Source organism: Ailuropoda melanoleuca, chromosome 1 (assembly GCF_002007445.2).
Source record: "Ailuropoda melanoleuca isolate Jingjing chromosome 1, ASM200744v2, whole genome shotgun sequence".
Classification (NCBI taxonomy): Eukaryota; Metazoa; Chordata; class Mammalia; order Carnivora; family Ursidae; genus Ailuropoda; species Ailuropoda melanoleuca.
This window is the reverse complement of record NC_048218.1, coordinates 212,401,449-212,414,453: the sequence shown is the minus strand read 5'-3', so window position 1 is coordinate 212,414,453 and position 13,005 is coordinate 212,401,449. Positions and strand designations below refer to the sequence as shown.

Below are 13,005 nucleotides of genomic sequence, written 5' to 3'. Positions count from 1 at the left end.
CTGATACCTTTGCCTTGGTACGTGAGAAATTTCTTTGCCCTGGCCGCTTTCAATACTGTATCCTTGGATCTGATATTTGCAAATTGCACTATGACGTGATGTGGTGCNCGTGGTGCAGGTTTGTCATGGTTGAGCTTGGGAGGGGTGCTCTCTGCCTCTTGGACACGAATGTTTGTTTCCCTCGCTAGATTAGGGAAGTTTTCAGCTACAATTTGTTCAAATATCTCTTCTAGACCTCTGTTTTTCTCCACCCCTTCAGGGATGCCGATGATTCTGACATTGGATCGTTTCATAGAGTCAGTAATCTCCCGTAACCTACATTCGTGGGTGTGGATTTTTTTAAGACCAGCTTCTATTTTTGTTTTTTCCTCTACTAACCCATCGTCCAATTCGCTAATACGTCCCTCTGCTTCGGTGACCCTGGCCGTCAGAGCCTCTAATTTTGCCTGCATTTGGCCCATAGAATTTTTAATTTCTGTCAGATTCGCTCTCATTTCTGTCCTTAGGGATTCTATATTCTCAGTAACATTTTCGTTAATACTTTTTTCAAGTCTACTCATCATTTTGACCATTGTTACTCTGAATTCCATTTCTGATAATTTGGTTACATCCATATCCATTATTTCTGTGGCAGAGGCCACAGACTCATTGTCTTTTCTTGCTGGGGGGGGGGGCTTCTCCTTCTTGTCATTCTGGTGAGGAGAGGTTGCGGGGTTGTCCAGAGCCAAATTATTGACTGGGACCCAGGCCGTGTGCCCTTGTTTTATAGGGATCTTAGGGATGTGGGCTTCTTCTTTAAAGATTTTATTTATTTATTTATGTGGCAGAGAGCCAACCAGTGAGAGAGGGAACACAAGCAGGGGAGTGGGAAAGGAAGAAGCAGGCTCCCAGCAGAGGAGCCCGATGAGGGACTCCTTTCTGGAACGCCGGGATCAAGCCCTAAGCCGAAGACAGGCACTCAATGACTGCGCCACCCAGGCGCCCCGGGATGTGGGCTTCTTGAGTTCTCAGCCTGCCTTCTGGGGGAGTGGCCTGCTGCGCCAATACTCAGGCAACCCTGTTTAGGTAGAGTCTCCGTGTCCCCTGCGAGGGGAGATGGGGGTGGGCGCTGTGAGCCGGTATTTCCAGGCTTTTGTTCTCTGGCAGCTTTCCCTGGCGGTTTGCTGTGCCTCTTCTGAGAGTCAGCGCAGCAGTGGCCGCATCTCAGCCTCTGTCTCAGAACAGAGGGATCACGGACTGTTCTCCACTGATGTTCTGGCCACTTTAACTCTGTTACTGTCGGTGCTGCTCAACCCTGCAGCGTCCCGGGATGCGCGCCCCACACCCGGTGTCCCAGCCCTCACTTCCAGGGCCGGCACGTCTCTGTCCTTTGTGTTTCTAATGCCGCCAGCCACCCCACGCATGCGCACGCTCCCAGAGCTCCCAGTCTCAGTCTGGATCCAGTGAGCACACCGGAGTTCCGGAGTTCTGTGAGATGCCTGGTGCCGCGCGCTCCCGGCTCACGGTCTCAGTCTGCTGTCTCGCGGGTGCCGTCTGAGAGTCTGCCCGCTCCTCCGTGCAGGTGGCTACCGCTTCCCGGTGCCCAATCGCGGCGGCTCCCTCCCCCTTCCGTTTATCTTCTGATATCTGTGCGTGGTTTCACAGCTCCCCGCTTCGTACCTCAATACTCAGCACTGGAGATGTTCATTTGTAGAGATCCAGATGTATCTTCCTGCGTCTCAGGCTGATTCCATGGATGTTCAGGCTGGTCTGGTACCCATCCAGCTCAACTCAGGGGACCGGCTGATAAAGGGGTCCCCTAGTCTTCCGCCATCTTAACTCAAACCCCGAAAATGTTTTAAATTATCAAATTCGATTACTTAGAAACAAATTTTTGGCAGCTCAAGTAATCAAGTAAACTGGATTACTAATTGCTCCACTGCTATTCCCTATAATCCCTTCTTGTTAACACAACAACACGCACACCACCTGGATGAGAATGTGCAGGTCATTTCTAACGTTCCAGATGACAAACTCGAGGTTGTGGGTGCGTGTATCTGCAAACAAGAGTCCTAATGTGCAAATGCTGCACCAGGCACAGGACACCTAAGCTCAGACGGCACTAAGTCTGACTTGTAAGGGGGAGGCTGACCACAGACCGAGTCCTTTCTGGAGTTGACTGCAGATTAGCAGTGTGGGGAGAGGGTCAAAGACAAACTGCCGACAGCAGGGGATAGCAGAGCTCCATTCCCATCTGTGCAGGGGTGGCTGGGCGCATTAAACGAAGCAGCTGGGGAAGAAAAAATCACGCCGGGGTGGTCAGCTTAAATGCAGCCAGGCCAGCTGTGTCTGCAGGCTGGCAGCTATAGAAGTCAGGAGCCTACCTTCCCATAGAGACCTGGAGGCAGAGGCCTCATCCTTCCTGAGGATTCCATTTCCAGGATGGCTTTCAGGTCCTAGAGAGAAACACTCCTGGGTTGTAGACACACAGACATCTCAGAAGGACAGAGGAAGGATGCAAAACCGTAAATGCACTAGAAAGGGGGATGGGCGGCAGACCTATCCAGGTGTTGGCCAAACACACTGCTATTCTGACAGCCCTGGGCTTTCCCAGACAGGAACTCAAAGGGGACTGGGTCATCACAGGGACATAGCGTTAGGCTGCCAGAAGCCCCTAAATGTTAGTCAGGTCTGTTCATGTAGGAGAACGTTGTAAGTGGGTTAGTGAGGACCAGCCCTCTGAGATCCCAGGTTATTTGCCCTAGAACATGCAGCCTTTCTAAAAACAGAATGAAATAGCACTGCACCGACCTAAGTAGTTAACAGCAGATAACAGTGAATGGCTGTGACACAGCGATGCAAATATCGTATCAACATTTAAAAAGAAAGACGACAAATTTATTTTCTTCTGAGGATAATCTAAGTACATATAGATATATATATATATTTATCTATATATATGTGTTTATATCTTTCAAGCTATGATTAATAAGTTTCATAATAAACTCACACATTACCAATTGTTTGGTATGTAACAGAAAAATTTAGAAATTTCTAAGATTCTCATTGAGCATAGAAATTAATAAAAGTCATAAACACTGGAAGCAAGGTAAACTAAAGTGTTTTTAAAGAACTAACACTGGAAACTGTCACTACCTTTATCAAGCAGGTGTAAAGCCAGCAAATACACCATTACGTTTTAGATTCCTAAAAATAGCTACAAATACTGAACCTTGTTATGATCTTAGTAGAAATAAAGAACACAAAAGTGGTTATATTAGTGATGCAAGTGATGTCAGCAAATAAATATACTGACACAAACCTAAGGAAAAGCTGGGTACATGATAAAATTACAATAAACAACACCTAAAAGTCCAGTACAATTTTATTCCAATCACTGCATAGAGGTTTTACCCTTCCCTTGACGTTATGGAACAAAATACACTAATTCTTTAGCCCTATAATAATTGCATAACAAGGTTCTAATAACCAGTAGATTAACTTCCTAGAAAGTTAATGAGCAACTTGCAAATGAGAAGCTAATATGAGAATTCATTAGCTGTCAGGAAATAGTTTCTTTTGCTACTTGGGAATGTTTATTTTATAAATATGTATTAGAAATCAACCCCCAAAATAATTCAAAGTAATGCAAAATCTAATCAACTAGGTGAACTATGTCAGCCAGAATGACAAAAAGACACAAGAGAGAACATATCTGGGTGGGATCCAATAGAGAAACATGCGTCTGATAATTAAATGGTTTGGGGAGTGAAAAGCCTGAGTAATCTCTGTGCCTGCTCTGTAATCCGACCTCAGTGGTTAAGAACAAGGGCTTTACAAACAATTTGGGGAGAAGACTGAGAGGGAACCAGCAGAGCAAACCCCTACTATTCAAAAAACTTTAATAAACCTGATGCCTCATTCATAATATGAAAAGTCAATCAGACAGTTGAGAAAACACCGACATAAGAAAGAGAAGACTCAAGAAAGACACATAGAGAAAATGACCCTAAAAGAAAATGACCCAAGGAAATAAATAAAAACCTTTATTTAAAAAAAGAATACTAGGGGCGCCTGGGTGGCACAGCGGTTAAGCGTCTGCCTTTGGCTCAGGGGCGTGATCCTGGCGATCTGGGATCAAGCCCCACATCAGGCTCTTCCGCTATGAGCCTGCTTCTTCCTCTCCCACTCCCCCTGCTTGTGTTCCCTCTCTAGCTGGCTGTCTCTATCTCTGTCGAATAAATAAATAAAATCTTTAAAAAAAATAAAATAAAATAAAAAAATAAAAAAAGGAATGCTAATTCAGGGGCGCCTGGGAGGCACAGCGGTTAAGCGTCTGCCTTCAGTTCAGGGCGTGATCCTGGCGATCTGGGATCAAGCCCCACATCAGGCTCTTCCGCTATGAGCCTGCTTCTTCCTCTCCCACTCCCCCTGCTTGTGTTCCCTCTCTAGCTGGCTGTCTCTATCTCTGTCGAATAAATAAATAAAATCTTTAAAAAAAATAAAATAAAATAAAAAAATAAAAAAAAGAATGCTAATTCAGGGGCGCCTGGGAGGCACAGCGGTTAAGCGTCTGCCTTCAGTTCAGGGCGTGATCCTGGCGATCTGGGATCAAGCCCCACATCAGGCTCTTCCGCTATGAGCCTGCTTCTTCCTCTCCCACTCCCCCTTTGTGTTCCCTCTCTAGCTGGCTGTCTCTATCTCTGTCGAATAAATAAATAAAATCTTTAAAAAAAAATAAAAATAAAAAAATAAAAAATAAAGAATACTAATTCAAAGGGATACATGCATCCCATGTTTATAGCAGCATTATCTATACCAGTCAAATTATAGAAACAGCCCAAGTGTCCACTGATTGATGAATGGAAAAAGAAGATGTATATATACATGATGGGATACTACTCAGCCATAAAAGAGAATAAAATCTCACCATATCCAAGGACATGGATGGAACTAGAGAGTATTGTGCTAAGTGAAATAAGTCAGTCAGAGAAAAACAAATACCATATGATTTCACTCATATGTGGAATTTAAGAATCAAAACAAAAAGCATAAGGGAAAAAAAGAGAAAGAGAAATCAAGAAACACTCTTAATTATGGAGAACGAACTGATGGTTACCAGAGGGGAGGGGTGAGGGGATGGGTTAGATTGGTGATGAGGATTAAGGAGTACACTTGTCTTGATGAGCGCTGCATGCTGTATGAAATTGTTGAATCACTATACCGTACATCTGAAATTGATACAACACTGTATGTTAACTATACTGGAATAAAATTTTTTAATTTTTTTAATTAAAAAAAAAGCTTCCTGCTCTAACCCCAAGGGGAGACAGTGCTTTAAGAGCTATCTTCCTCTTTGGGGTGCCTGGGTGGTGCAGCTGGTTAAGCGGCTGACTCGTGGTTTCAGCTCAGGTTGTGATCTTAGGATTGTGGGATTGAGCCCCATGTGGGACTCTGTGTCAGTGAGGAGTTTGCTTGAGATTCTCTCTTCCTCTCCCTCCACCCTACCCGCCCCCTCTCAAATAAATAAATAAATCTTTTAAAAAATGAGACACCTGAGTGGCTGAGTCAGCTAAGTGTCTGCCTTCAGCTCAGGTCATGATCCCAGAGTCCTGGGATCAAGCCCCTCATCAGGCTCCCTTCTCAGCAGCCTGCTCCTCCCTCTCCCTGTGCCTGCTGCTCCCCCTGCTTGTGCTCTCTCTAATAAATAAATTCTAAAAAAAAAAAAAAAACCTATCTCCCTCTTTATTTGTAACAAGTAACAAAAGTTTTTTGCTTTCAAAATTAATTAATTAAGTTAGAATTAACAATTAAGTAGATAAAGCTAACAATAAAGCTGGAGAAATCAGAATATAGAAAAAGAAAGTCAAGGAGATGGAAAATATGAGCCATGAATTCAACATCTAACAGGAGACTGAATCAGAGTTCCAGAAAGAATGGGGGAAAAGAGAAAGAAAAAAATATAGAATAGAAAAAACATCCCAGAAATAAAGGTAGACTTGCATTTTCATTTTAACGGATCATCGAATGTCAAAAATAATGAATGAAAAAAAAAGACTCACAACAGACATACTACCATATATGTCCAGAACACCAAGGACAAAGATCTTAAATCTTGAGTGAAAAAAAAAAAAAAAGATCTTAAATCTTTTGGAAAGAAAGAAAACGTTATTTACAAAAATATCTCACCAACCAAACTGGTTGCTAATGATGAAAGCAGAATGCCTTCAAAGTCCTGGAGAAATCATGCGGCACCTGGGTGCCTCAGTCAGTTAAGCAACTGACTTTGGCTCAGGTCATGATCTCGGAATCCTAAGACTGAGCCCCACGTCAGGCTCCACACTCAGTGGGGTGTCTGCTTCTCGCTCTCCCTCTTCTTCTGCCCCTCCCCCACTCTGTGCTCTCTCTCAAATAAATAAATAAATCTTCAAAGTCCTGGAGAAATTAATTCTGATCCTAGAATTCTATGCCAAGCCAAAGTCTCAAACAAGTGTATTAGTATAACAATGACTTTGTTGAAGTACAGCTTCCTTCCTACAAAACCTTATTTAAATAGGTACTTGAGAATTTACTCCAGGGAAAAAAGGGGGGATTTCAAGAATGCTGATGACACTGGATCCAAAAAACAGTAGATCTAATCCAGAAGTACAAAGAAAAGAAATTCCCAGATGATTGCTCTGAGAAAGTCTAGAAAAAAAAAAATTAGTCCTGATTAGAACAGAAAGTCAGCGAACTCTGTGCTAAGTGAAATAAGTCAAGCAGAGAAAGACAATTATCATATGGTTTCTCTCATCTATGGAACATAAGAACTAGGATGATCGGTAGGGGAAGAAAGGGATAAAGAAGGGGGGGTAATCAGAAGGGGGAATGAAACATGAGAGACTATGGACTATGAGAAGCAAACTGAAGACTTCAGAGGGGAGGGGGTGAGGGAATGGGATAGACTGGTGATGGGTAGTAAGGAGGGCACGTATTGCATGGTGCACTGGGTGTTATATGCAACTAATGAAGCATCGAACTTTGCATTGGAATCCAGGGATGTACTGTATGGTGACTAACATAATATAATAATAAAATAAAATAAAAAGAAAGAAAGAAAGTCAGCGAACTCTGGAAAGAATTTCTTAAAGTAGATTTTATTAAACAGATAATATGACTGATTGATAAGCTAAAATACGTTACATGATAAGGTTAAGAAAAAAGGCATATGCTTTGTGAAAGAGAAGGCAAATACAAACTACAAGAAAATCAAATGACCATTTAAGAAAGGCATGGTCCAAATATGAAGTAAACTACTCCGTGGTACAATTAATCGAAGGTAAGAAAATTTATTTCAGGAACATAGTTCTTGAGCAGCACAAGTTGATGGATACAGGACTGCATTTTCTCTATTGGTCCATTCACACTACTTAGTTCTAAAGTGAACACTGCTTATATAGTATGTATTGGTTTTGTACTTCAAAAATCAACCTATAAAAAAAAACCCACAGAAAATGTAAATTAATAATGACTTATGAAAACAAAAGGGAATGGTACAGAAGATGGCAGGGGCCAGGAAGTTGGAGGACTTAAAAGATATATGGAGGGTAGTGTAGGATACTATCTAAAGTTCACATAATACAAAACAGAAAGAATATTATTTAACATTTTAAATGATAGAAAAAACCAAAAATAATAGAAGGAAAAGTAGCAAATGTGCAAAATAAAACCCTCACCTTTTAGTGTTCATGCATCAGTACACGGAAAAAATAATAGAAAACACTTATTGACTGTTAGTAGCAATGTTTTAAGCACTCCATACGCACCTCTATTATACAATTTCATTTAGTCCACATAAACACCTACGAAGTTGCTACTATTACCGTCTCAACTTTATGAACTAGAAAATAAGACATGTTAAGCCAGTTTTCCGACATCACGCAAGTAAACACAGAAGCCAGAACTCAAACTCCAGCAACTTAACTGCATTCCCAATCCCTGCGGCTGGGCGTCCATCCCGCGGAGCGCGACTGGACATGCGTCTCCGCCGCACAGTCGGGGCAGGAAGGCGCGTCGTCCCGCCTGGAACGACCGTGCTAACGCCAGTCAGACTAGGAGGGGGCGACCCCCTGCAGGGCAACACCGCCTCTCACTCGAGGGTCCACCGCTCCGGGACTAATACTCCTCCACGCAGCGGCCCGGCTGACGACGACGCGCGCATCCTGCCGCACGCCTCCCGGAACCAACTCCTACACCGCCCAGCGCACGACACGACCGCGGCGGGAGGGAGGCCAGGACACCGACGACCGTGAGGTCCGGGGCCACGGGCGACCCCGGACCCGCTCCGCGCGCCGCCCGCTCGCACCCACCTTCCCAGGCTCCATCGCAGCTCGCAGGCCCGAACCGCCGGGCCGGCGTCCCCGGCTCCTAGCAACTGGCAGGCGCGAGCAGCGGAGCGCCGATCGACCGCTGTCCCGGCGTGCCGCGCGGCTGCCCTAGCACTCTCTCGCCTCTCCCAGCATCAACAATACACAGGCATGAAATGAAGAGCGCCGAGCCACCGATGTCCCAGAATGCCCCGCGGCCGTCCCCGGCGCACGGGAGCATCCCTGGCTCCGCAAGCGACAGGCAGAAGCAACGGAGGGCCGAGCGATTGCTACCCCGGGTGAGCAATCCCCCAACACACAAAACACACCACCGCCACCCGCACTCGGTGGGGCGGAAAGAGAGGGGGCGCGGCTGAGGTCTCCTGCCAGGTCAGCGTTCGGTTGGGTAGGGGCGAGGGCCTCGGTGCGGGAACTAAGCTGGGCTGACCCTCCGGCCTGCTGGGAGGACCGGAGCTGAGCAGCGTCGCTGGACAAACTGAGGCATGCTGCTGAGCCGACTGCTACTTAAACGGCTAAACTCCGATTCCCGGGTGCCTGTATCCTCAGAGCCCACGGACCAGGTACTTGGAGGGCGTTATACTCAGGTCCCGAAGTAGCGTCGAGAAGCAGTCTCACCTCCCACCTCTTAAAAGCAAGAAAATTAAGCAGTCCCAAACTCGACTTAACAAATATACGGATTAGGAGAAGGGCTTTTCATCTGTCTATGGCTTAGCACCTTAGAAATTATTTTCCCATGTGTGTCACTTGATAATACGCACCCTGTAAGATACTGGGAATCATAAAGTATTTGAAAACAATTGTTGAAAGAATGATTTTTATAAAGACTTTTATTTATTTATTTGAGAGAGCAAGCACAAGCAGGGGAGAGGGGGAGAGAGAGAGGGAGAAGCAGACTCCCTGCTGAGCAGGGAGCCTGATGCAGGCTGGATCCCTGGACCCTGGGATCATGACCTGGGCTGAAGGCAGATGCTTAACCGACTGAGTCACCCAGGCACCCTAAAAGAATGATTTTTTTATTTAAGACAAGTGACAAGAGAACTGAAACATTAAGACAGATATTCTGCATTTCAGATTTATTTTATCAGAATTATTTTATTTGAAGCTTAATATAAAAGTATCTTAAACATGCAAGACTGAACAGGGGTGGTCCTATTTCAGTGATGCACATTATAACTGATGTTTAGCTATGTTTCCACAAACTGTTTTGCATTTGTTTAGTATGCAAATGTTACTAAGAAAGGATTCTTCTTAATATTTCATGCACACACAAAAGAGTAGACTCTGAAATCATGTGTTAAGGAGTACATCCGTGAGCATGTTATTAATAGTCTGTGCTTTTGATACCACGTTTTCCTGGAGATACAAAACTTTTTTTGCAGATGTTGTGTTTTTTAATCACATACTATTATGAACCAGTTTACAGATCTGTCTACTTTGTTCCAGACAAAGGCCATTTACCTAGCTTCTTAGAGAAATTAATATCAGATCCAAAAAGCCTTTTATATTTAATTGTACTCTGGTCCTGGGCATATCACTACTTTCTTTTTCATTCTCACTACCCTTTAGGAAGAACAAAACAGAAAAGGAAAGTAGGAAAGGCAGTTTCAGTGAGAGCTGTGATATATTGAGGAATTGCTCCAAGCAAGGCACCAAACTCAAACTTTCCATTGGGCCAACCACTTAATTCTTGTGGCATCCCTGTGAGGTAGGCATGTTACTGTTTTTCAGATGAGGAGAGTGAAGGCAGAAAGGTTAATTTCACTTGCCTAAACTCACAAAGCCAGGCTGGTGGATGGTCTGATGCTAGATGCCATGCTTTTAAGCACTGTGTGACTCTTTGTCACTGAGAAAACAGCTGATTCTGGAAAAGCTTCGGACTCTGTTGAATATGAGGATAAAGTCGTGCACGCCACGTGACTGACCTGGATCTCAAGTGCAACCAGACTCCTTTCAAGATAGCCGTGTGTTGGGGCGCCTGGGTGGCACAGCGGTTAAGCATCTGCCTTCGGCTCAGGGCGTGATCCCGGCGTTATGGGATCGAGCCCCCATCAGGCTCCTCCGCTATGAGCCTGCTTCTTCCTCTCCCACTCCCCCTACTTGTGTTCCCTCTCTCGCTGGCTGTCTCTCCCTCTGTCAAATAAATAAATAAAATCTTTAAAAAAAAAAAAAAAAGTCGTGTGTTGACTCTGCCCCTTATTTCCACTGCAGCCATGTGTGGTTCACTCCCTCCTTCTGTCCTTCATCAGCAAACAGCAGGACTTCCAGCTCCCTAGATGCACCATGTTCACAGGCTTGGTGAATGTTGTGTCCGCTTGCTCACTATCCCCAGCACAACTGCCAAATAAATGGCTATGGAGGGAGCTAAAACAGCCTTTCTCTCCTCAGACTTCCTAAAACAACCATTTTCTAAGTAACTCATTTGATGAGCAGTTCCATTTTATCTTGTAATATTTCTTTTATTGTGTTCATTTATTCAGTAGATGCCATCCTAAGTTCATTTGATGACCTGGGAAGTGACAGAGGGCTAGAGATAGAAAGCTACATAAACACTGTCTGGACCTCTAGTAGCTCATGATTGCTAGGACAGAGAAATAGGCAAACAGCTGCTAAATAACGTGAACCTGTGAGAGCAGTGAGTGAGGAGGTGACAGACACCTGTGTGGAAGAAAGAACTGAGGTTGGGGAGGACACATGATTTCCCAGAGAGGCTGGGAAAACAAATATGGGTCCAAGCACAGAGAGGAAGGCTTTGGAGGATTCCAGAAAATATGATTGTACCTGTAACTGTGCTCTAGAAGAAAGCATATAGAAATATAATCCAAGCCGCATAGATCATTATAAATTACCTAGTAGCCACACTTGAAAAAAGTAAAAAGAAACAGAAACTTAATAATGTATTTAGCCACATACAAAATGTTATCATTTTATCATATATATTTAAAATGTTATTTTACATTTTTCTTATACTATCTTCAAAATCCAGTGTGTGTTTTATATTTACAGCACACCTCAGTTCAGACTGGCCACATTTCACGTGCTAAAAGCCCCATGTGGCAAGTGGCCTCTGTGTGGAGCATAGCAGATGTCCAGCACAGAGTATGTGAGTGGAGGTGGCAGGGGGCATGGAATGGCACGAGATGGTCAGAGAGGAGGCTGGAAAAGGGGACACAGCCAGTTGGTGAAGGGCCTTGAAATGGCACGATGTGCAGTTTTAAAGCGTTGTTGGGCAATGCTAAGTCATTAAAATAGGAAGAGAATGCTGTGTTTGCAGGCTGAAGGACAGGTGGGTTGGAGACAAGTGAGAGCCAACAGTAGGGGCTTTGCAGCCATTGTGCAGCCTGCTTCTCTGCCCCTTCCCCCAGCTAGCTTTGCTCCAGACCCCTGGAGACTTAGCTGCAGCACCTCTGCACAGACCCTCCCCTACTCACATTTGGTCCCACTGGTTTGTTAAAGTTCTCCTACATCTTCTTTTCTAGAATTTAAACATGTCTGTCCATCTCCCTTGCTGGACTGTAAACCAGCTTATAATTCCAGGTTATGATAAAAACAGAACCTTTTTCACAGTAATAAGCAAATTTGTCACAAAAGTCAAGAACTTTCCTCTCCCAGCCTCTTTGGTTTTCAAGGTAAGGTAAATTTGGTGTCACTCTAATGTCTGTGTATATGGCATGATAGAAAAACTACTTGTGGGTTTAACTAACATGCTAGTGAGAAGTCTGATCAGCTTCACTGGCTGTGTGAACCCGGGCAGTTTGTTTTACGATCTTGTGCTTCAGTTAGCTCTTCCGTAAAATGGGAATTATAAGGTACCCATTCTGTAGAGCAGTCGTGAGGATTACATGAGTAATTAGGTAAAGTGCCCAGAACAGCGCCTGTCGCAAACTAAGCACACAGTAAGTTATTCACAAGTTTATTACTGTTATTATAGATTAGCACCTAAGTTATAAACATCTAGGGCAGATGAAAATAGGTGGGATACCAAAATTAGAGTCTTCCTTTATCAATTTATAAATTATCTGCTACTGTATGGAACCATAATCAGAGCACTTCCATCAGTGACGAGATTGTGGTGGGCAGAACTCTGGTAACACTCTCTCCTTGAGTGTGAGCAAAACCTGTGAATGTGATGGGACCACTCCCGTGGTCAGGTTACTGGGCAGTTGACTAAAATGGTCAAAAGGGAGCCAATCCTGAGTGGGCCTGACTTTCAAAGAAGGTGATACATCTGAGAGACACCCCTACTGTCCTGGAAGAAGATGAAGCAAACTGCCATGCCAGGAGGGGCCGAAGGAGGGGGCATATGGAAGGAACAGAGGGTTACCCCTGGCTGTCAGCCAGCAGAAATCAGGGACTTGAGCCCTACAGCTGCAGTGAATTGAATTCTGTCAACACCGTGAATGAACTTGGGAGGGGATCTCAGATGAAGGTCTCCAGAGGAGACCACAGCTAAGCCAACACTTGGTTTCACTTAATGAGACCTGAGCAGAGGACTTAATGGAGCCATGCAAATATCATCTTCAATAACGATAAAAACTGGAGTGGGGCTTGTGACTTGATACATGGCTTCAGTTGGGTGCTCTAACATGTACCATCTAATTCAGACAGCCCCCCCCAAGCACATCAGTGTTCCCCCTCACATGCACAGAGCTGCCTCTGGGGC

At 44.5% G+C, this 13,005-nt stretch overlaps 1 protein-coding gene across 6 annotated transcripts in view; it reads right to left on the bottom strand.

Moving 5' to 3' along the window:
* DYNC2I1 (dynein 2 intermediate chain 1) overlaps window positions 1-8,479 on the bottom strand; it is a 67,553-nt gene extending 59,074 nt beyond the window's left edge. For 4 of the 6 annotated variants that reach the window (XR_004619450.1, XR_004619451.1, XR_004619453.1 and 1 more), the window contains exon 1: window positions 7,943-8,314. Coding sequence is in view for 3 of the 6 variants with exons in the window: in XM_034640165.1 (XP_034496056.1) it covers window positions 7,943-7,996 (54 nt within the window). In the remaining 3 variants the exon portion in view is untranslated. The other 2 variants (XM_011230140.3, XM_034640160.1) reach the window with 2 other exon arrangements.
* Window positions 8,480-13,005: the final 4,526 nt, after the last annotated feature.